The sequence below is a fragment of the Lactuca saligna genome, chromosome 9 (genome assembly GCF_052625555.1).
Source record: "Lactuca saligna cultivar CGN05327 chromosome 9, ASM5262555v1, whole genome shotgun sequence".
NCBI lineage: Eukaryota > Viridiplantae > Streptophyta > Magnoliopsida > Asterales > Asteraceae > Lactuca > Lactuca saligna.
Window position 1 is genome coordinate 4,290,063 of NC_136425.1, and position 25,205 is coordinate 4,315,267.

At 35.8% G+C, this 25,205-nt stretch overlaps 3 protein-coding genes across 4 annotated transcripts; 1 reads left to right on the plus strand and 2 right to left on the minus strand.

Annotated features, from left to right (window-relative positions):
* Positions 1-1,352: 1,352 nt before the first annotated feature.
* On the plus strand, positions 1,353-7,258 carry SCC3 (sister-chromatid cohesion protein 3). Its single transcript, XM_078976041.1, has 20 exons — positions 1,353-1,513; positions 1,649-1,832; positions 2,248-2,360; positions 2,508-2,600; positions 2,697-2,860; positions 2,931-3,167; positions 3,258-3,402; positions 3,503-3,681; positions 3,763-4,210; positions 4,334-4,495; positions 4,591-4,791; positions 4,882-5,019; positions 5,089-5,292; positions 5,374-5,518; positions 5,593-5,699; positions 5,806-5,955; positions 6,049-6,308; positions 6,387-6,502; positions 6,597-6,846; positions 6,924-7,258. Exons 1-20 carry the CDS (start codon positions 1,469-1,471, stop codon positions 6,931-6,933), a joined length of 3,351 nt encoding a protein of 1,116 aa, XP_078832167.1. The 5' UTR covers positions 1,353-1,468; the 3' UTR covers positions 6,934-7,258.
* A 230-nt stretch (positions 7,259-7,488) lies between these two features.
* BSL1 (BRI1 suppressor 1 (BSU1)-like 1) lies at positions 7,489-13,227 on the minus strand. Of its 2 annotated transcripts, XM_078976043.1 has the most exons (22): positions 12,907-13,227; positions 12,584-12,830; positions 12,436-12,496; positions 12,284-12,362; positions 12,082-12,161; positions 11,900-11,994; positions 11,704-11,803; positions 11,539-11,608; positions 10,918-11,019; positions 10,739-10,820; positions 10,478-10,645; positions 10,173-10,344; positions 9,770-9,977; positions 9,533-9,700; positions 9,227-9,465; positions 9,070-9,154; positions 8,873-8,971; positions 8,576-8,775; positions 8,366-8,441; positions 8,144-8,279; positions 7,920-8,062; positions 7,489-7,849 (listed from the first exon to the last, which is right to left on the minus strand). In XM_078976043.1, exons 2-22 carry the CDS (start codon positions 12,786-12,788, stop codon positions 7,766-7,768), a joined length of 2,652 nt encoding a protein of 883 aa, XP_078832169.1. In that variant the 5' UTR covers positions 12,789-12,830; positions 12,907-13,227; the 3' UTR covers positions 7,489-7,765. The 2 variants fall into 2 exon arrangements, with proteins under 2 accessions (XP_078832169.1, XP_078832168.1); XM_078976042.1 differs by having other exon boundaries at positions 12,584-13,227.
* Positions 13,228-13,771: 544 nt separating this feature from the next.
* LOC145018129 (histone H2AX-like) lies at positions 13,772-15,027 on the minus strand. Its single transcript, XM_078976044.1, has 3 exons — positions 14,741-15,027; positions 14,144-14,656; positions 13,772-14,056 (listed from the first exon to the last, which is right to left on the minus strand). The coding sequence occupies exons 1-2, from the start codon at positions 14,936-14,938 to the stop codon at positions 14,435-14,437; spliced, it is 420 nt and encodes a 139-aa protein (XP_078832170.1). The 5' UTR covers positions 14,939-15,027; the 3' UTR covers positions 13,772-14,056; positions 14,144-14,434.
* Positions 15,028-25,205: the final 10,178 nt, after the last annotated feature.

Consider the following 25,205-nt stretch of genomic DNA (forward strand, 5'->3'; position numbering starts at 1 on the left):
TATGTCTTACCTAAAAAGACTATTGTGCCCTTATTAATTTTTTTTAATTAATTTTCTTGTTTATGTACTTATGCTTTATATGTTTAAGAAAAATTAGTAGACCTCACATATCTATATCTCCTCACAATCACATCTTTCACCATTCTCAACTTCTATTTATTTTTCATCTTTAGTGATATCGACGTCTTCATCAACATTTCTTTTTTCGGTTCTTCAACTCCGTTGAAACAACACCACAACCCATTAAATATGAAGAGATAGTAGGTTGTGGTGTTGGTTCTCTAGAGTTGAAGTACCCAAAAAAAAGAAGGACGGTGAAAACGTTGATGTTACTAAAGATGGAAAAGAAATAGAAGATGAGGAGGATCAGAGATGAGATGGTGAATGGTAAGGCTCAAATTAAATTTCTCAAATGTGGTTTCAGATTTATGGTGATAAGATACATATATGTGGGGTATATTAATTTTTTTCATAAAAAATAAATACATAAATAAGAAAATTAATTTAAAAAATTAATAAGGGAAAAATAGTATTTTTAGATAAGACAGAGACCAAACGCGTAACAAAAATAAACAGTAAGGATCATCCAAGTTAAAAAAAAAAAAATTAAAAATAAATAGTAGAGATCATCCGAGGAGATACAAATATGTGTAGTCTATTAATTTTTTTAAATATGTATAAAATAAATACATAGATAAGAAAACTAATTAAAAAAATAAATTAATAAGGGCACAATAGTATTTTTAGGTAAGACGGGGACCAAACGCGCAACAAAAATAAATAGTAGGGACCATTTAAGTTAAAAAAATAAATTAGGGACAAAAACCATAAATTCCCCCAAACCACAGGGACCATTCATGTAATTTAATTTTTAATTTTCATTTTGTTCATATTTGGGTAACTATTTTTTTTGTACACATTTAAGTAACAAACTTGTTGAAAAAGTTCACATCTAGGATTTAACTTGCTATAGCAGGTCATAATGGTCATATGTGAACACTTTCAAAAAGTTTGTTACCTACATATGTAAAAAAAAAAAATAGTTACCCAGATGTAAACATACCGAAAAGTTAATTACCTTGATAAATCATATTCCCATTAAGTTTTGGAATTCCCGATTGGACTTTTTCCCATAAACCGGATCATTAGAAGGATCCGAACCTGAACCAAGATTGGCCAATCTGGTTATGAATCTGGATGCGGGTTGAGAAATACGGATCACATTATTTTAATCGTATACGATAGACGGAAAGTAGTAAAAAATTATCTACGAAATTACTGGAAAAGAGTGGGAAATGATCCGGTGAAAGCCGTCTTCCAAAAGACAGGATGCACTCGTTGTACGGTGCAAGTAACCGTGTAGGTATATAAACACCAACATCTCCGGAGCCCCAAATAATTTGCTTCATTTCCTGGCGGGAAATTCCCAAATCTCACACACTACACACACACTCAAGATCACAACGCCATGGAAGACGAACCCGATGTTCCTGAGCCACTCGTTCGCCGCTCGGTTAGTCTTGAAATATGCTCGCAAGTTATTTTTTATTGTGAAGTGATTTGATAACTAGGGTTTTAAAATTTCATATTCGCCTGTTTGTGTAATTGTGTGGATATGAAATTAATTGATGTGCTTATGTGTTAACAGAAAAGGAATAGAGTTCAGACGAGGACTTTCGATGGGTTAGTAAGTGATATTAGAGATATTGTCGAGTCTGAGGAGGAGTCTGCAGATGAATTCGTCGAACCTCGTCGGAAACCTACCCGAACTCGAACTGCGGAAGCAGCTCCTTCTACTACGGCATCCAAAGCTTTTGATCAGAATTTAATCGGTGAGTTTAGTGAAATTAATATCGTTCATAAATTGGAGTTGGGTGTTATAAAATCATTTATTGTAATGCTCAATTCATCATTCAATTTACAATAAAAAAAAGAACATACGAGGTAAACTATGTGGATAATACCAGTAGACGATGTTGGAAAGAAGAAGAGGGATGGGTTGGGAGTTTCCTACTTCAAGCCTTAAAATTATAGTGGTCAAACTAAAGTGATTTGAGTTTATAAGATAGTTACGCTTCATCAAGACATGGATTGTTATCGGCTAGTTCAATGCTGTATCATAGCCTATACTGCCTAAACTATCTTTGTCTGTTGTTCCATGTGAAAGTTTAGTGTCAATTTTTTTTTACACTGCATAAACTATCATTTCAACATGCATTCATATTGTTTACCCTTTCTCTTCATTAGAGGTCGTTAAAAGCAATGGGAAATTCATTCCACAAGTGGTTAAATCATGGGTTGAGCGATATGAGAAGGATCCGAAACCTGCAATGGTTGAACTCTTAACGATGCTGTTTGAGGTAAATCCGTAAATATGCATTTGGTTTTCTCCAATCTCAAACATAGTTACTTTCCTATGTTGCCCCCATATCCCAGTAGCCTGAAGAAATGTCACACTTCATTTTAGTGACTCGAATGTTTACCTGATTAGACTTGAAAATGTACAGGCTTGTGGAGCTACATATAACATCCAAGGAGAATTCTTGGACGAAACTAATGTTGATGATGTTGTAGTTGCTCTTGTAAATCTGGCTGCACAAGTATCCTTTTGTTATAGTTAATTTCCATGTTCTTTTAAGCTCTACCAACATATGACATCCATTCCTATGTTTTCTGCTTAGCGTGATGAAATTTAGGGCAGAGTTGAAGACTATCAAAATTCAAAAAAGAAGGAATTCAGAAGTTTTAAGGAGAACCTTGTCTCATTCTGGGATAATTTGGTATCAGAGTGCCAAAATGGACCATTGTTTGATCAAGTATTGTTTGACAAGTGCATGGACTACGTTATTGCTTTGTCATGGTTGGTATACCTACACTTTGTTCTATAGCTTTCAAAATACATCTCTTTCTCAGTATACACACTTTTTCAGTACACCCCCGAGAGTTTATCGCCATGTTGCTTCCATGGTGGGGCTCCAGATGGTCACCTCCTTCATAGGGGCTGCCAAGATACTTGCTGCCCATCGCCAGACTACCCAAAGGCAGTTAACTGCTGAGAAGAAGAAAAACTCTGAGGGGCCTCATATCGAATCACTTAATAAGAGGCTTTCAGAGATGCATGAAAAGATCACAATGATAGAGGAGATGATGCGCAAAATATTTACAGGGTACTCACTTAATAAGAGGCTTTCTTTCTAGTTGCTTCATGCTTACCATAGTTTCTTCAGTTCAGTAACAGCTTCTTGATTGTTTTGAAGGTTGTTTGTGCATCGTTATCGAGACATTGATCCTGAAATCCGCATGTCGTGCATACAATCACTTGGAACATGGATCATCTCATACCCATCACTGTTCTTGCAGGATTTGTACTTGAAATATCTTGGATGGACACTGAACGACAAGGTAAGTTGCTTTTGTGGCTCTTATCTTTTTATAAATTATGTTCCTGCTCACCCACAAAAGGATCATTTATTAATGTTATTTTATTTATATATATCTGAAGAATGCTGGCGTCAGGAAAGCTTCAGTCCTTGCATTGCAAAATCTGTATGATGTGGATGACAATGTGCCATCTCTTGGATTGTTTACTGAGCGATTTTATAAACGGATGCTGGATCTTGCTGATGATCTTGATCTGTCTGTTGCAGTGTGTGCTATCAGTCTTGTAAAACAGCTATTGAGGTATCTATCGGAATACCCTTTTTGATTATTTGTATTCAGTTTAATGTGGATAATTTTAACATTATCTGTGGCTCATTGCAGACATCAGTTGGTTCCGGATGACGATTTAGGCTCATTATATGATTTATTAATCGATGATCCTCCCGAAATCAGGCATGCCATTGGGGCGCTTGTGTATGATCATGTTGTTGCTCAGAAGTTCAACAACTCACAGTCTCGTTCATCAGGAGATGAAGGCGATTCATCACATATTCATCTTCTCAGGATGCTGCAAATACTAAAAGAGTTTTCAGCAGATCAAATGCTAAGTACCTATGTGATTGATGACATTTGGGAGTTCATGGATGCCATGAAGGACTGGAAGCGTATAATCTCTATGCTGTTGGATGAGAATCCCTCAATTGAGCTTACAGATGATGATGCAACAAACTTGACACGATTGTTCTGTGCATCTGTCAAGAAGGCTGTTGGAGAGAGGATTGTTCCTGTTATCGACCATAGGAAACAGTCCTACACTAAAGCTCAGAGGGTAAGCAAGTCGCCTTATTTCATTGTTTCATAATCAAGTATAAGTCTTGCCATAATAATATATATATATATATATATATATATATATATATATATATATATATATATTTTGCTTCAAATATAGGAAATGATTGACAGCAATAGGAAGGATATAACTGTTGCTATGATGAAGAACTACGCACCACTTATGCGCAAATATATGACTGACAAAACGAAAGTCCCTTCGCTTGTTGAAATTATTGTTCACATGAATCTTGAGCTTTACTCACTGAAGAGACAGGAACAGGTAGGCTGGTAAAAATTAAAATTTCCCTTTTTGTTCATTATATATGTTTGTAAAGTCTTACTTAAAAGAATTGTTTATTATTTTTTTTATTCCAGGGTTTTAAAACGGTTCTTGACCTGATAATAGAGACGTTCTTCAAACATGGTGACAAAGATGCTCTCAGATCTTGTGTTAAAGCTATCAACTTCTGCATAACTGGAAGCCGGGGTGAGCTACAAGATTTTGCTCAAAATAAACTGAAGAAGCTTGAGGAGGAGCTTATTGTTAAACTTAAAGCTGCAATAAAAGAAGTAGCGGTATGATTGTATTACAATTTAATATCACTAGGATTCCTAAATGTGAGTGAGTTTATCTTGGTGAAACTAAGATGTGTATTTTGTTTGTAGGATGGTGATGACGAGTACTCACTTCTTGTAAACATGAAGAGATTATATGAGCTGCAATTGTTAAGGCCTGTACCAATTGAAAGTCTGTATGATGATATTGCTATGGTTCTAAAAAATTTCCGCCACATAGATGACGAGGTTTGAATCCAAATCTTTTTTAAACATATTTTCAATGCTTTTACATATTTGAATAAATGTATTATGTAGGTTGTCAGTTTTCTGCTTCTCAACATGTATATACATGTTGCCTGGTGTTTATGCTCGATTTTGAACAGCAAAGTTGTCTCTGAGGAATCCTTGTCTTCTCTGGTATCCAAACGGAACATTCTATTTAATGAGCTTGATTACTTTTTGCAAAACCCACCTGAAGCTCAAGGAAAAGGAACTTCTAGAAACCTCATTGCTAGTAGGGTGAGCATATATATTGCATTTTTTTTTTTGAATTTTGAACCAAATTTGGTATTTTCTAAACTCTCTCCCATTTTTTCCAAGGTCTGTACAATACTTGCAGAGTCATGGTGTTTGTTCAGAAAGCCGCTCTTTGAAGCAACACATCTGGAGAGTTTAGGATACTGTCCTGACATCTCTACCATTAGAAGATTCTGGAAGCTTTGTGAGCAGCAGTTTGATGTTTCAGGTAACATAACTTTCTCAAAAAAAAAAAAAAAAATTGTTAATAAGTGATTGAACACTTGTTTTTCTTGTATGCAGACGAGACGGAAGATGAAGAAGCTAACAAAGAGTATGTGGAAGAGACGAATCGAGATTCTATTATGATTGCAGCTTCCAAGCTAGTTGCAACTGAAGCTGTTCCCAAGGTACCTTTTTTGTTTTTTGTTTTTTTTTTAAATTTTATCATTCAAGTTTCTTGTTTGTTTATTTATGGCAAAAAAGTGCAGTGTGATTTATATATTTAAAATGCAGGAGTATTTGCAGGAGCATCTTGCCCCGGATATTATTTCTCATTATGTAATGCATGGGCCAGGTGTGGCTGAAGTAGTAAAAAGTCTGATTATTTCTCTTAGAAAAAAGAACGAAGATGTGTCTGATATATTTCTAGGGGCACTCAAACAGGTAAATAATAATTGTTTTTTTTTAAGAAAAAAAATATATACTTGATGATCCTAGTAAATAGTAATTATTATTTTGATTGTATTTGGGATATAGGCATATGGGAGGTATCTGAGTACGGCGGACAATGAGTCATTGTCTGCCCAGAGGTTCAAAGAATGTAAAGATCTGTCAGCTCGGCTTTCCGGTTTCTTTGTTGGTGCAGCTGCACGCATGAAATACAGAGGGGTCATATTAAAAATCATGCACAATGGAATCAATCTTGCCTTCATGGATCGTCCATGGCGTTTGCCTTTTTTAATGGCTGCTATTATAAATTTCGCATCCAGGCTTGCTAAGTCTGATAATCTTGCCATGTAAGCTTACTTTACTTTTTTTTTTTTGTAATGCAGTCAGTTATACTATACTAATCATACAACAAACAATTGACACAGTATAAAGGATCTTGAGGATCGAACAAGAGGTGAAAACATGGATCAAGATCCAAGTGGGTGGGCCCCATTCAAGGCATTTATGGCCAGCATACATGAGAAATGTTTGAGAAATGAAGGTTGGTTGGTTGGTTGGTTATATTATGTTATGTTATGCTCCATGTGTCGTGTATTTATTAATTAAGTGATGATTGATTTGGTTTGGTCTGTCAGATGAAAAAGAGGTGAGTACTGTTAAACGTGGGCGGGGTAGGCCACGTAAGAAACCACCATTGATGGAGGGGAAGAAACTGTTTGCTGACAACAGCTCAAGTGAAGACGAGGATTCCATAGATGAGGAAGAAAATCAAATGGATGAAGATGACGAGGTGCCCATGATACATTCCATCAGAGCATCTGCTAAACTCAGGGCACTCAGACTTGCAAACAAAGGACACGATCTGCCTGCTTCTGCATCAAAGACGTAACACAAATGATTTTTTAATAAAAAATTCCTGCTTCTGTTGTTAATCTGTGTGATTGTTGCTGTATTTTTTGCAGTGGCCTATAACTAGGGAGAGGAAGCATCAAGTGGAGGGGTTTAATTAAAAAGATGTCGTTTATAGGTGTAGACGATAGGGGAATATGTAGATTGTTGTTTTATCATCCTCATGTGTGTGTGTGTAATTTTATGCACAAAGCATGTGTTTACAGAGAAGGGAAAGAGGTTAATTAGTTTTGTATGTTTTCATTTCTGTAGTAGATGCTTATTTTGTTCAGGTCAACCTTGTAACATTTGATATCTTTAAAACGTATCTTGTTGGTGCTGAAACCATAAAGCGGAACATGTGTGTATGTGGTAGTTTGAACATTTAATTAGTTATTTGATCAAATCATTACACAATGTATAATCAAAATTCAATTGAACTAAGACAGCACACTTATCCTAAGATGCTCTGCAACGTGATCATTTTGGGGCAGTTGCAATATACGACAGTTATTCCTTTATTCCAAACATTAACAAAGCTACCTGTACACAGATCACATTTGGGTGAAATTGTAACTAGTCTGGTGAGCTCATCATAACCAAGTGCAAGCGTATTACATAACAAATATTGGATCAAGATAAAAGTAAGCTACATTTAGTTTTTTTTTATTTCTACAGTACCAGTACACACCATCATTTGTCTTGTGATGTAACAAAATATGCCCAAATTTACAATATATATATATTTATGGGAATAAAACTATGTGCATGGTATGATATGTTACAAACAGTCTTGATAACTATAATATAATTTAAATAAAATACAAGACAAACCCTTGCCAGTGGCCATGCATGCAGTTGCCTTCCACATACAAGAAGAAGAAGAAAGAAAATAGTTCAAAAATGGATATGCTTGTCAAATATATGCAAGGGAACTCCTATCGTGGTCAGGTTGTGGGCGTCCCCTGGTTGGGGTAGGTGGTCTTTGTATATTCAACTCCTACAAACAACACAGAATCGGAATCAGAATGATAAGACATTATAAATTGAAGTGTGAAGAGAAGAGAAACCTGCATCCAGGTGTCATCTTGGGGGGGACGTTCTGGAGAAGTTTCTGGTGATTGAAGTGGAGGTGGCAATGGATGAATGAGTTTTGGAACAATCATCAGCCCCCTCCCGATTACTAGTATAGCACCAGCATTGTTAGCCGTACCTGAAACCCACAAACAAACCCACCATAATTTTATATTTTGATTAGATGAGATACCAAAATCAAAAATTTTCTAATTGTTACCGCAGTAATTGGTTGCAGAGAAAAGGGTAATGAGTTGTCCCTGAGCAAATCTTTCAAACCCGTCCATTACACATTCATGCGCTCTTATAATCAGCTGAAGTTTGTTCCTCTTACAAAAGTCCGAAACCCTGTCAGGCTGCAAATGCAATGCATGTAGTAGTTACTAGCTATAATATTATGCATAAACTAATCAGTAGCTGTAAATAACTAAAACATACATACCCCAAAAGTGACGAGACCAGGGCCCCTAGCGTTTGGCCTCAGACCTTCCACGCTATCATTTTCTGTAGGATCAGACCTGCCAGCCAGATATAAGAATAAATGTATATGTATAAATTATGATGTATCCTTATCTTTCTTGTCTTGAAAGTTGAAACACAACACAACAAAACAAAACAAAATAAAAAAAAAAAGCAGAATTTAGTTGGTTACCAGAGCAGATCCATGAGGACAAGGGATCCGGCATCCATGGTTATGGGCCTTTCTATTTTCTCAATCTGTTCAACTAAATGTATGGATCTCCCTATGCCACCATGCATACAGATTATCTTTTTCTCAATAAGCGCTGCAAGTGGAAGATGGTTGAATAGCTGATTGAACCGTGTCCATGCCCATATCCCATCATTCTCTCCCTGTATGTATTATGTATTATATGCATTATGTATTACGTACATCCATAGTCCATCCATGCATATAAAAAATAAAAACCCTTCATCAGCAGAATCATACCATTCTTTCAATGCATTCAAGACGGAAACCAAAGAGTGCGTTGATATCAGCAGCCTCATGATTCCCTCGTATCAAGTGAACATTCTCCGGATACTGAATCTGATAACAACCAACCAACATAATAATTATTATTAATAAATCAAATCAAATCAAATCAAATCATAGTATGATGTTGGATGGCTGGCTTGCTTGCTTACCTTTAGAGCAAGGAGCAGAGTGATGGTTTCCAAACTATGTTGTCCTCGGTCAACATAATCCCCAAGGAATAAATAGTCGATATACCTGGAGTGGACCCACACACAAAAACAAGTAAACAACAACACAAATCAAGTATTATAATCTAGTCATACTTACGTTATATCTCCAGCTGTTGAAGGATATCCGTATTCATCAAACAACCGCATCAGATCACCAAACTGACCATGTAAATCACCAAACACTTTGATGGGAGCTTTCAGCTGAAGTACTGTAGGCTCATGCAAAAATATCTGCTCAGCCGTGTAGCAAAGCTCTCCCACCTCATAAGAATCCAGGAAAAACCTCCTGTTGGCAGGAGGTTTCCAGTTTCTAGGCCTAAGCAAAGTAGATATGATCTGCAAAAAAAACATCCATATATACTAAGTAAATCAATAACAGAAAAAATGGACTCGGAATTTTTACCTTCTTATGGAGCCCTTGTGGTGACTTTTGCCTTGTAAACTTTTTGGCAGAATATGACATGTCATTTTGCAAAGGAATCATTCGTCTGCTTTCGTTTTCAAACTGATCCAAGGACAACTGCCTCACCAGTCCACCTAGGTTACCCACAGCCTCTTTCGCCACAACAACCTGCAGTATGTTACTGTTACTTTAGCATCTGAATAGTAACATAATGTTAGAAAACAAGAAATATCATACAGCTCTTGGATGAAGTCGAACATCTCCCTCCCCATCACTACCCTCCGAATGATTATCTGCAGCTTGTGCGCTGTTATCATCTGCTGCTGCAACAGATGTCTCTTCAGGAGATGCAGCATGTGCCTGTGCGGCTTGCCACACCGCATTAGCAGCTTCCGCTTCAGCAGCCGAAGCTTCCACCAGCCTGTTCATTGATTCTTTGTCCATGCTGTCAGCCCAACCCAAACATCATCATCATCAATCACTTCCATAATTAATAAAACCAACAACATTATGTCATGTTCTATAATACGGGAAAAGTTGAAATTTGGAAACCAACTTTCTCCATTTTCAAAGTTATTCTAGCAAAAAGGGTTTTCCAAAATTCAACTTTTTCCCTTTAAAATATATCACGACTAATAACCTTAAGCCTCCAGATGAGGGACTTTGAGATCCATTATCAGGAGTTAAAGGATCAAATGGGGTCAAAGGATTTGTCCTGGGACTGGAGCTTCTCTCTGATGTTAGTACAGGAGTATTCACATCAGATTGGTAAGGCGAATTCTCAGCGATTAGGAAATCATCTAACAAAATCTCTGCACCACACATATAACAAACAATATTATATTATAAAAAATATATATATATATATATATATATATATATATATATATATATACATATTCTGTTTGACTTATGAGTAGTGAATTTATTGGGTTTAAGCCTTACCTCCCCTGAGGCCACCATAGATATATAAACGGACACCGACAGCAGAAGCAGCATGGCGACAACGGCGCATGACTTCCAAAGAAGGATCTTCTGTTTGGGGCTTCGTAGTCCGTGTGGCGGTCACCAACCCATGTCTATCTAACCAAACACCAGCAGCCGTGTCCAAAACTGTAAAAGTAAAATTCATATCTGCTTATTTATATACACTCACTCGTTAATTATATTAAAAAAAAAATACAAACTTAATCCATATGAATTAACCTGCAACGGCTGCTTCACCATCTACAGCCCGACCCCCCCTCAGAACACCTCCTGTAACATGCAGCCGAGCCCCAACAAAGACCTGATTACCACCAGATCAATTCATCATTAGCAACTTTACACACACACACACACACTCACACACAAGAGGGAGAGAGAGTCAGAGTCCTATTACTTACAGAGGCATGTTGGTATCTTGATGATGGGGAGACTCCAGGTGCAAGAGTCCATTCCCATTGGCCATTCCTATGCATCAGGAGTCCATAAGCATCTGCCAACGGCTGCACATGCACACATACAACTAAAACCATCACAAAATCTACTCAATCTTACAAAAAGACTTGTACTCATTTGTTATTGGTTTAACAATATTGGCTGGTTATAATATGAAATTTTGAACTGTAATATTGTTAATAAAAAAAAGAGAGAAAAAGCATCAAGTTGTATGTACTCATCTGTTTACCTAAAAATGGGTTAATTTGGGTTATACATTATCTTCATCGGGTCGAATGGTATATATTTAAAAGAACTTGGCTAGTATGAAGCAACTCAGATGGGTCAAATAGGTCACAAATCACCCATACTGTATCCAAATACTTAAAACCTCCTAAACCACATTATTAAGTAAATGTACAGGTTTATGTATACTAGTATAGCTTTTATCATCTTATATAATATAATAATTATTAATAGAATTTTTAAAAGTGGACAATGGACTGTAATCACTGTATTAAAATTAAATATAGTAATAGAATATTATGGTAAGCCTACATGATAATTGATAATGATAATCCACATACCGTGCCAGAGGTGTCTCTTCCACCACAAAGCAAAAACATGCCATCTGAGCGTGCGCTAGCTGTTGCATACCTGAAAAGACCAACATAAAATCGACAGAATACACAAATACCCTCAATCTCAAATAAAGGACAATTATCTACTTACAACTAAAAATATCCACTTACATTCTAGCAGAAGGTTTATCACCTTCTGGATTCAGCTTCTGCCATGCATATGGTTTTTGAGCAGTATCCAGAGCCCAAGCATCTGACAATACTCTCTTTCCTAGAGAAAAACACAGATCACAGATGATATTGTTAGTGGTTACAAATTACAATTACAAGAATGTAAATGCACCCATCTGTTCATAAATCCACTCACCATCATTGCCACTAACAGTAACTAGGTATCGTTGTGCAACCAAGTCCATGACATGGCCATATCGCGGGCCAGGACCCTGTCCTTGAACAACAAGTCTGCACACCACAAACAAGAAATCAAGTCAACACTTGAACAGAATTGTAAGCATTAACTGAGAATTCCAATTCCACAAAAAAGGTTACCTGTGCCATTTGTATTTATCATTAGTCATGTCAAGCACATAAAGATCATCTGTTGAATGCCCAGCAGGACCAATGCCGCCCTAATCATGCACAATCAGTTTATCAAAAACCAAAAAATCAGATAAAAGGCTAAAAGCTCTCTCTCTCTCTTTTTTTTTTTTTTTTTTTTCGCTTTAGTTCATAATTATGGATTTATGGTTACCTGAAATACAACCATGGTTCCAACAACAGCAGCTGCATGAGCAGCCCTGGGTGAAGGTGGTTCTCCAGCTGGTCGAATTCTGAAAAAAAAAAAAAACATTAGCATTGACTTGTAGAAAAGTTAAATCAAATACAAGAACGAATTAGAACTACCTGGTCCATTTCCTGGTCAGAACATCGTAAGAATGAACAGAATTTGTCACGCCAGCTAACCCTAAAGTTGTGAATCCAACAAAGAGTCAATAACTCGAAGCTATTTCAAATTATTTATGTAAGGATTAAGAGAGGTTTAAAACATTACTGATGCCGGGGACGGGGGAGGAAGCGCCACCTTCGATGGCAGTGGCGCCGCCGAATAAGATCAGCCGAGGGCCGTGAGCTTTGGTTTGGGCGACGGCGGTCAGAGTGTGGGCACATCTAGGTCCAGGGGCGTCGTCTTCAGTGTCCCAATACGTCTCCAATGGGTGATAGGAGGGAGCGGGTTGTAGCCAAGGCTTTGAACCCATCAAAGCCAAAACCCCAATTCTTATGGATCCCCAAAATCAATTCTACCAAGTAGAAAGAATAAGAAACGAATCTCAATGAAACGTTCGAAAGAGAAAAAAGGATTGGAGCAAATCCCACCTCCGTGCCACGATGGTGAATGGAGGTGGTGGGAGACGTGGTCCCTGAGTTTTAGTGAGACTCTCTATCTAAATCACTATTACTGCTTCAATTGTTAGTACAAAAAAGTTGACAAATAATAGAACATGAAATTTGACGATCGATGTTGAGACTTTTGAATCTTCTTCTGCTGATTTTGAATTGAAATTTGGGTGAAAGTGAAACCCCACAGGATGAACGCATCAAAGACGGGGATTAACAGGGAAAAATCAAAAAAGGGAGAATGAGAGTTAGTGGGCCAGCAAAGACCAAACTGTGTTTGAAAGGCTGTATCTGTATCTGGTGGAAATGGAATACTCCCGGAAGTAACAATCTGGAAAGCGATCAACTAAAAAAGTAATAAAAAAATAAAAAAACAGAATTCTTCTCATGGTATTAAATAGCTTTCTCACATGAAAATTTTATTTTCTTTCTTCTTTGTCAACCAAAAACTACAATATCTTTACTAAAAAGTTAAAACTTATATTTACTTAATGCCAAAAACTACAATATCTTTACTAAAAAGTTAAAACTTATATTTACTTAATGCCCTCGTCATCGTGATATTATCTATTAATAAAGAATATTTGTTTATCAAAATACTGTTTAAGAATTTAATTAATTAATAAAAAATATTCTTGTCAATCTATCAAAGGCATGTTCTACCAGTTGTTTCATCCCTAAGTCATTGGATATTCCGCAGCCTAAAAAGTAACAAGAAGAACAAACTCTTGTATGCACAACTATTCATAACAATTTACAGAAAAAAAAAAAAAAAAAAAAAAAAGATAAAAGTCAACTCATGAAGAAGCTTATTGGTTTTAGTAACAATTATTTTTCCCTTCAATCAAGCACAATTATATAGCAATGGGGTTTCCTCAACGTGTTCATATCCATTCATAATAATGTTCGTATTAAGTATTGCCTACTGAGCCAATGATCACACGATAAATTCTAACCCGTCATGTTATGTGGTTCCCCAAAAGCTGCAACAGAATCAAAGAAGTAACATTTCATTTTTGTCAAAATATAAAAAGTCTGCTTGTAGCAAAAGTATGAACCGTGTTTCTTTTTTTTTTCCAGCGACAGTAGTATTCATGGCTTTGTCTGTGTCTTTTTGCCACTTGGATGCCTGAAAAAAGTTCTTAGAACATAAGTAGAGGATAAATGCTGTTCCATTGCATGTAAAATAAACTCTCATGAACTTTAAGATGATTACCTTCATCAAGGTCAAGCGTGTTAGTATTAATTAACTCATATAATATCGTTTGCAAACTCTTGTTCATTGGCATAACACACAGCAAAAATAAACCCTCATGTCAAATTTTTACAACTAAATTTCATTTAATCTTCAAAATTCAGGATCAGGGATCAACTGATCAATGTGTATTACGTATATAGGCCAGGGTTTTACATTGATTTTGAGATCAGGAAAACAATATGAAAAACCCCAAAGATGTTTAACAATCCTCAAAACTATGAGATCCGGTCGCAGATACTAATTAAACCCTTAGAATTCTTGCGAAGCAGATCCAATCTCATCCTTCCCCTTCCCAAACTTTTTAGGCAACAGATTGTGATGAATATTAGGTAAAACGCCGCCATTAGCAATAGTAACAGTCCCCAAAAGCTTGCTTAATTCCTCATCGTTTCTCACAGCCAACTGTATATGCCTCGGAACAATCCGATTCTTCTTATTATCCCTCGCTGCATTTCCCGCCAATTCAAGGACCTGCTAAAACAAACTCCAAATCAAATCACAAGAACAATAGCACAAACCAAAAATAAAATGAAACAACGAATGTAAATGATCAACCTCAGCAGCGAGGTATTCAAGAACGGCAGCGAGATAGACTGGAGCTCCGGCACCAACACGTTCCGCGTATTTACCGGCTTTGAGGAATCGAGCGATTCTACCGACGGGGAATTGGATGCCAGCTTTCTGAGATCTGGAGACTGATTTTGTTATTTTAGATTTACCTCTCCCGCCTTTAGTCGAACCTTCCGTACTCATTGTCGATCAGCGATGAAGAAAGAAAAACCCTAAAATAGCTCCGATCACTTAAGCGTTGTACTTGTGCTTGATTTGGAGTGTCAAAGATGGGACGAAGAGAATGCTTATATATAGGTTTTCGAAAGGCCGATGACCGGTTTTTACGAACCGTCAATTTTACAACTTCCATCGGTTCAAATATTCTAATAAAACCCGTTTACATAATTTTAAGAGTAAATTACTCAACTTGTCCCTGTGGTTTGGTCAAAATTACACGTTTGGTCCCTAACTTATTTTTTGCATTCAGATCGTTCTGTGGTTTGATTTTGTTGTGTTTTTCGTCCATGTGGTTTGATTTTGTTGCATTTTTCGTCCCTTACATACATAAAGATAGGGACCAAACATGCAAATTTTACCAAACCATAGGGACGAAAAACGCAACAAAAGCAAACCACAGGGATAATTCGAGTGCAAAAAAAAAGTTAGGGACCAAACGTGCAATTTTGACCAAACCACAGGGACGGTTTCAGTAATTTACTCTAATTTTAATGGTTTACCTAATCATCAATTTTTTTTACCATCAAAACTTCAAACTTACTACGCTTTTTTAAACAATATCCTTTAGACTCAGGGCGTGTTTGACACGGAGCTTTTAGAAGCGTTTCGGAGCTTCTAACTTTTAGCTTTCAACAAAACGTTCTAGTTTAAACAAAAAACTTTGTTTGTCAATACGCTAGCTTTTAGTTTAAACAAAATGTTCCAAATCTAAAAGCTACTTCATGTAGCGTTTAACAAAACGCTACTGACCTTTTGAAATTAATTTCCATAATTACCCTTAAAATATATATATATATATATATATATATATATATATATATATATATATTAATCAGTTGTCCTTTTATGTAGTTTTATATATTTCAAAAGCTTCCAACTACTTTTGCCAAACACTCATATAACAAATAAAAGCTACAGCTTCCCGCTACCAGCTACCCGCTATCCGCTAACCGCTTCTAGCTAACATCTACTTTTTCCAAACACGCCATTAGTGGGGCCGTCAACAAAATTGATAGCACACGTTATTGCCAAACACTGCCCATGACTTTCATCAATGGGCTCGGCAGGGTGTTGCTAAAGGAGTAGGGATGTCAAAAACTTTCGTGGAACCCCGTTCATGTGGAACCTCGATACTGTACGAGAATAAATTATATAAAAAAAAATCGAGAGCGGGAGCGGAGGCAGGGGCAGAATTAAACCCCGTTTAATTTCGGAACCAGGGTCAGGAGTCGGTATTTCCGTCCCGTACTCCCACGAGGGCCACGGTTATACATTTATGTTAAAAAGAATATATATTTAATATAAAATACATATACAAAATATATTTTCAAATTTTAGGTTTTACTTTCCCGTTTCCAATTAATGGATAATGAAGTTGTAGTGAATTTGCTCATATATTTTTGGACATGTAAGTATTTTTTATTTGTAATGTTAGATTTGTCGTATTTTATATTTGTAAGATTGTTGGAATTGTCGATTTGTAATGTTGAATTTTTAATTTTTTAGTTTCTAAAACACCATATTTTAAGCTTTTAAAGTTATTAAACATAGTCTTTTTAGCCAAAAACAAAACAACTTTTTAGCAAAAAAAAAAAAATCAAATTTTATACATGTAAACCGGGGGTGGGATCGGGGGCGATAGAGGTAACTGCGGGTTGCGGTCTGCGGGTGGGACCAGGGGTAGGGGTAGCTATTTTCGCTCCCGCTTGGTCCCGTTGACACCCCTATAAAGGAGAGAGAGAGAGAGAGAGAGAGAGAGAGAGAGAGAGAGAGAGAGAGAGAGAGAGAGAGAGAGAGAGAGAATGTGTTTTTACCAACTTTTTTTATTTTTTAAATAAATGTATATATTTTTATAAAAATGTAAATCAATTTTTTTACTTCTTATCAACCACTATAAATAAACACATAAACTTTCATATTTCAACACACATAAATTTCAATACATCTTTTAAAGCCTCCATCATTTTATAAAAAAATAGTCCTCATCGTCATCTTCCTCATGTGATGCTCTCATGACAATATATCATCAGCGTATATAATATGCTAGAACAAGCAATTAAGAATTATGAAGCGAACATTGCGCAATGTAAACGAAGAAAATATATCCAAAGAGAACGTAAAGAAGTCCACCATTATCTCATGCATGATTATTTTGACGAACATGTTTTTTTTTCAAGGATATTACTTCTGTCGATCGTTCTGAATGCATAAAGATTTGTTTATGCGTATTTTCAAAGGTGCGAGTGGAGCGTCTGGTTATATCTTGCAATGCCCCAACGTAAGAGATACATTAGACTTTGATCTAATAAAAAAAATGCACGGTTGTATTTTATACATTAGCATATGTGTAACATCTCAAAATCGAGACCCAAAAATTTATGTTTTAAAGTATATTACTTGTAAAAATAGCTAACCGAAAACAACATTGAAATCCTTTCAAACATAAAGTCACAAATCACAAGTCTCAAAACCATATTAGCAAATTGTATAATATCATAGTACAATCTCAGGTTTCTCAAATGTGGAATATCATGTGTGAATATATGATGCGCTGCTACCCCGCCGGCTCCTCCCCCTTAGCTGAAGAGGTACCTGAAACCAAAATTAAAAACTGTAAGCACAAAGCTTTGTGGGTTCCTCATCATACCCATACAAAATAATGTATAATCTTCGGTATCTTTCAACCGGTAATTTTCGGGCATAGCCAGGAGCTGGACTCCTCCTCGGTATCTTTCAACCAGTAACCGGGAACTAACCTCCCCTTCGGTATCTTTCAACCGGTAACTGGGAGCTACCCTCCCTTTCGATATCTTTCAATCGGTAATCGGTGAGTATTTCACCCCTACTACTGCTAACACATATCAAACACAGTAAACATATCAAGCACAATAATCATATTTCATATCAACACTAGATAATTATCACAAAGACAATCATCTATCCAACACTCTTACTTGTGGGCCGACATTGTGGTCGTAGACTCACTCCATTCACACCTCTTATAAGGAAATGTTTCGTTCTTCTTCCTAGTCAATGTGGGGTCAGGTGCAACCCACCTTCACCCCCATTATAGGGTTCGACGTCCCTGTCGAACACATCGACCCGTGCCCCTGTTTTGATATCATTTGTAACATCCCCCTCCGGCACGTATCACAATATTGTCCTCTTTGGGCACTCGACATGAGGACTTCCTAGGGGGTCACCCATCCCAGTACTACTCTCGCCTGAGCACGCTTAACTGTAGAGTTCTTACGGGATTTACTGTCATCACGACTTTAAAACGTGTTGTGATAAGGAAGGTATCCACACCCCTTATAAGGTACCCCCCTGGGAAGTTCTCGTGTCGAGTGCCCAAAGCGGACAATATTGTGATACGTGCCATAGGGGTATGTTACATCTACAATTCATGTCTGCAAGGTGAAGAACAGTTCCTGGAGGATATAAGGAAAACAAAAGCAAATGCAAAAGCTCATGGAGGTTATAAGGGTGCAACATATAGTCTTATCTTCTCTTATCACGAGAGTTATGGATTATTTAAATAAACACTTTGTGTTTCACCGAGAGTTGTGAAGAAAAACTTCAACAGATGGCCTAGGTTGCCACAAATGGTAAGTTTGCAAGAGAAAAACACAGAACTCATGGGACCTCTTGAAATCATTTGTGGCATGAGGTTAAGGGGAATTATGGTCTGGGTACCACAAGAAAAAGATGAATGGTCAGAAGCATGTATTGCGGCCATCGAGTAGATACAGGTCCCTGCTGACATTAATAATAGACAAGTCTGAAAAGCAATGTAGAAAGAAAGCCTTATTAGAAAGTAGTTTTATCAGAAAAAACTTGCATCCCATCATAAATTAGTTTTTTTTCTTTAAAAAAATACAAAAATTGAAGAAGGATTCATGCTGACATGTAAAAAAAAGAGCTTTGCATCAGCTTTTTGTGTTTTTATTTCAAGATAAAGGAAAGTGTTTTTCACGCTCTATTCGGTTGTACACATACTATTTCTACCAACAATGTTTCACGAGTCACCTGTTTGGACAACAAAAGAAATATTTCAAATGGAGGAATTTGTTACAGAAATTGAAGAATGCGATGTATGTTGTGAACTCGCTAACCTTGGCTGGAGCTAGAATCGAAGGAGACGCTATGAAGCAGGTTGCAGGCGACGCTATAAGGGTTCTATAACCTTTTGTTTTGGGCTTCTAATCTTTAACCTACATGTTCTCTATAAAAATTAAAAATAATAATAATAATAATAATAATAATAATAATAATAATAATAATAATAATAACACACCTAAATGTTGATATATGTTCTTAGAAAACATTTTCTTTAAATAAATAAATAAATAAACAAAAAAAAATTGTTTTCCAATGCTTTTTTCTTTTTTCTGATTCATTTTTGATTTAGTTAGTTTTCTCTTTAGTTTAAATAAAATAAAATAAATTTATTTTAGTTAGTTTTTGGTTAAGTTTTACTGTCTCTAATTTTAATTATGGTTTTAATCTTTTATATTTATTTTGTTCTTATAAACTATAGTTTAAATAAAAATCAAAAGTTTTATTTAATTTTATAAATTATATTTTGTATATTTTTGTTTCTAGTTCTAAAATTTATTTTGTTCACTTAACTTTTATCTTTTATATTTATTTCTTTTTCTAGTCATACTTTAAAATAAAAAATATTAAATAATAATATATATTTCAAGTTATTAGTTTTTGTGTAGGTTAAATTATTTTTAATTGTTAATTTTGTTAGTTTCTAATATCTAGTTGATATTATTCATTAAAAAAATTTCTTATATATTTATTTCATTTTTCAGGTTATACTTTATATCTAAAAATAAAAAACAGGTGTTGTACAAGTCTTCGCAGCCAAGAGTTTAAAATGTATCAAGGGGACAAATTTAACGTTGTGTCTGATGTTCAAATTACCTATGAACATTAGAACTTATTTACCCTCCAATGCTCCTAACAGTTGTATCTTTTTGTGTTAAAAGTACTTTTGTTTCAAGCACTGATTTGAAATTAAACAAGGGATAACATGGATGCTTGATCATTTGATGTATTTAGACAGTTTCAAGTGGGTCTTGGTGATGATCTACCTAATGTGTCAATACACATCTTGTTCATGATTTGCAAATTTATTGCATCACTTTAGTGGAATTGTCGAAGAATATCATAATGATCATACATTGTGTTTACAAGGTGTCGCAAACAATTGAACCACAAGCATAGGGGGAGAAATCAAGGTTGTTAAAGGCAAATGAGCTCGAATTAACAAGCAGGTAAAAATGGTTTTTGAAGATGACACTTATGCTTCATTTGGTTTGGTTTCTTGTGATAATATCATTATACCTTTCATGATTTAACGGTGGCATTTCATAAGCCAATTATGTAACTATTGACAAATCACTGTCCCTGGAACAGATGATGCCGCATATGTCTTAAGTCTTGTGTCTTCTAGCAATTAATCACCTAATGAGACTTAACTTAAAAAGTCTTTAACCCAACAGGTCACAATCTTATCTATTAAGACTAAATGAGTGTGACAACCCGAAATTTTCATTCGGTCAAACCCTAAAAGTCAACCACTTCATATCATAAATTAGTATCATTATTTCTTATTTTAAGAAATATAAAGTTCGTTTGATTATTTTAATATTATTTTTAAACGAACGGGTGAAAGAAGGTGTCGTCTCGGGTTTTAAATTTTAAAAAAACCGCAAACACCTCGTGTCTTAGAAACTCTCGGCCAAACTATTTCGTTTGAGTCGAAAAATCATACCAAAATCCGAAAACTCATGCTTATCCATGAGTTTACTCCTTAAGTCTAGTCAATATGAGTTTACTCCCCATTTATCCAAAAGAGTAAACTCAAGAAACACTCTCAAGTAGCAAACTAGAAACAATTCAAGATCTTCCAAGTTGTAAGTGTTCTATCCATTTCAAGTTGATTAAACACTTAATCTAGTGTTTGTGCATCTATTCATCCATTTACATTTGTGTTTTTGATTAGATTTCCAAAAACACCAAGAACACACACTAAGTGTTCTTGGACTTTTAGCATACTTCAAGCTTCCTTATTGTAAGTACTTCACTCCTTGAGTCTTATTGAGATAGTATTACAAGTTAGCATCAAGAAATTATGCCAAGAACTCATGGAACAAGGTGTTCACGGTCCAAGAAGGTTCTTGGGCCATAAACACCCTAAATGACACCAAAGTGTGTCTAAGCCTCAAAACTAAGCCCTAATTGATGTTTAAACCTTCCTTGACATGTTTAAACCCTTCGTTATTGTGTTTAAGCCTAGAAAAAAGAACCTCAAATACCATCAAAGATAGGTGTTTACGATTTGGGGATCTCCCAAAACCGTAAACACCCTAAAGTGGATTTAAGTTGGTCATTTTTCTTCGTTAGGCTTAGAAACTAGCACATACTTTTACCTACTTGTGTTAGGGACTTGAAAACATGGCTATACACTTCTCCATAAGGGTTTATGGTAGTAAACCCAAAGGAAAATTCCATTAGGCCGTAAACTCCTCAAAGGAGGTGTTTTGTTGCCCTAGTCCCTTCCAAAGGCCAAACCAATTAGTAGAATTGCTTCAAAAGGCTTGCCAAACCGCAAAACAACACTTGGACCTTAAGACTATAGTTTACTACCGTAAACTTCCTAGGTCTTGACCATCAAAATAGTAAACTCCAAGGGAGTTTACCCTTGAGCCCCAAAATCAATGGCAAGGTCCTTTAGCACTTAGATGCAATCCTTATGGCTTGTAGCACTTATATAAGGTGTTTTACATGCCTTAGGATGTTTTAACTTTTTCAATTAGTGGTTTAGAGTCTAATTGGATACTTATATGTGTGATTATTTGTTAACTAGGATCATTGAGTGTGAACAAGTCTTCACTTGTCACCTAGCAATCCTACATCATTCAGTTCATCCAAACCACCATCTACAGGTGAGTTCATACCCCTTAACCAATGATTTAAATGTTTTTAAATGCTTTATGGGGGGGGAGGGGAATACAAGTTAAATACTTATAGTTATTATATCAATCACATGTGATTAATAACTACAAAACCAGTGATTTCTTACCGTTTAAACTGTTTATCAAACCGTATTGTTTCAAACTGTTTTACTTATCAAATACTTTTACTTAAACTCTTTAATACTTATTATCAATTGCATGTCTATGTATGTATACTTATATAATAAATGTTTAAAGGGCTTAGGAAGGCCTGCCCGCCCTATTTCCTTTTCACGCTTGAGACGTGGTCTGGTGGGATATCGGGTATCCGTTCGAAGGTCATTTAAATATCAATTATATATCATGTGTACATATGTAGCCATAAAGGTCCTTCCAGTTCATTCAGTACCCTTGGGTAGCAAGGGTATACTTCCAGGTTCATATGTACCAGTTACATCATTAGTAAGTTACCATAGGGGTAGCACAGGAGAATACTAATACTATAACTAGAATAATGAAACATATAATGAGTCAGTTTATTCATGAGTCAGTTCGAGTAGTACACACAGTACATTACTATACATGCTAGATAGAGAGAACATACATTACAGCTAGCACAAGCAGAACATTTCAGTACACACAAGCTAGATCGAGGAAGATTACACTTTCAGTTAGCACATTTATTACATATATGTTTATGCAGTTATGTGAACCATTGAGCGGGTCATGGCACTTCCTGCCATGACCGTTCTTGTATCCTGAATCTCCTTAATTTGAGAGTGTATGAGTTTGCGTATAGATCTATACTGGATTGACTATCCTACACCTTGTTGCTCACTACAGTGGGACTTGCAAGTCTACGGGTGCCAAATGTCATTTCTTACGGCTTCTTACATCGTCGTTTTACAAGAGTCGGTAGCAGGATACAGGTCGATCACATGTTATTTGAAAACACCTTTTTGTATTAAGGTAGTTAGTACCACGGTAGTCTTATTACAAATACTACGGTACGATAATATTTTCCCATTACATTCACTTCGTGAATATTCACACGATGCACGGTAATGTAGTAACTATATTTTTGGTTAATGATAGTCAGAACTTAGGAAATACACACTCTATCAAAAGACATATACACGAACACGAGATGCCTTGGTAGAAGGCTACAGTTAATAGAAAACATAGGGTTTTCTAGGAGGAGCTCAAACATTATACAAAACATTGTACAAAACATTTTACAGAAACAACTTTCAAACGTTTTTATACAAACTCAGACATTAATATACTTACGATCTCACCAGCATTAAGCTGATACTCGCTTTCAAAATAACTTGTATTCTCAAGTCACCACTAGACAGGTGCAGGTGCCAGGCTTTTCAGAAGATGGAGTTCGTTCAAGACTCATCTTTTATTTTGATATGTATATTTTTGGTGTCTATAACTTTGACAGAACACACAAGTATGAAATTATAATATTAATGCAATGGATGATGTTGTTGCTTGTTTACTACTATTCATTGTTGTGATACTGTACATGACGTCCTCCGCCCCAAAATGTTTCCGCCATTCGAAGTTTTGGGGTGTGACAATGAGCCATCCATATCTTTTGTTGAATTTGATAACAAGGTCTATTCTTCAACTAAAGATATTTCCTTGTCACAAATGAAAATTCTTATAGGCAAGGATATTATACCCTCTCTTATCCAATCTTTTTCTCGTGTCATTGACCTCCTATACTGAGGTATGACATGGTACCATTACTAATTAATGGTGAATCTTTGATTCTAGACTGTAACTAACTCTATGATGCAAGGATTGAACCACTTCTTACTTATGGGTTATCAATGTCATTGATTCATGTTGATTTCACATCAGCGTGATTGAGACATCCTAGTTCTTTCCCACAAGTCTTATTTATAGAACTTGATGATTCACTGTGTAAAACCACACACTAATAAAAGTTCGAAAGTCTTGTCGATGGTTAGACTCTGTACCGTAGTATATCACACGCACCAACCCGTTCTTATCTTGTCATTCTTCTTAAAAGCTTTATGATTCAGTGTCAAATTTCATGCACTGATGAGAACTTGAGAACTCTGTGTCAAAGGATATATCATGTATCATGACGTATTACACACACCTACCCACTTTCACCCTTTTTCTTCTAATAGAAGTAGTTAATGATTCAGTGTATAAAGCCAGACAATGATAAGACTACAAAAAATTGTGTAAATGATCTACTGTTGTAACAACACAATAGTATGATACACTTATCCTATCCTTTAACTTTATTTGATGTTTATTTTTATTGCATGTTGCTTACTGTCTTCTTAAAAAAGGAAGGCAATACCTATTGATGTTGTCAAAAAAGGGGGAGAAAAGTCTAGTTCCGCTACACTGTTACTTGATCATTCCTTGAATAGCAGACACTCTTGAAAAAAAGAAAGTTATACATCTGAGGGGGAGCTAAATCTAAGGGGGAGCAGAAACTAGCATATCACTTCAGTTGTATTTATCTATTAGTTCATTCTTTATTAGTTTAGTTTTGACATCATCAAATATGGGGAGATTGTTATGTCACTTATTTGTATAGATTTGAGGATGCAAAATATATATACACTATTGTTAGTTAGTTGGTTAGTTAATCTGAAGATATGTTGATGGAAGTTTATATGTTGAATACTGAAGAACATCCCCTAATGACTGAAAGAACCTAAAGACTTTATCAGCACCAAAGGCATGAAGACATCATCTACTGAAGATTGATCAGTGTGTCTAGATGTTGATAGTTACACACTGATGAAACATTGATAAGATGATATGTTGATGCTACTCACTGATGGTCATTCACTATCTGTTGAAGCTAAAGCTGATCAGCTTAAACCTAACACTGATAACTAAAGTTGAAGCTGATCTCCTGACACTGAAGTTGATGCTCTGATCAGCTTCTGATGTGTTGGTGCTAATATCCAAATATGGAGAAGATTTGATTTGATACATTCCTTTTATATCATATTAGTTTATATTTAGATTAGATACAATCCCTTGATTAAAGGTATTCACTAAATAAGATTAGTATATATTCAACATTATGATAAAACCCTAATGTGGTGAACGTCTTGGTGACTCTTTTGTGACAAACCATTTTTTGAGTGAAAACAAACCCTATCTTGGTGAAAGACAAATTGGTGATACTTTTTTGTTCTTCATTGTTCTTTCGTGCTTGTATTTGATCTACGAATCTACAAAGGGGTTAGGAC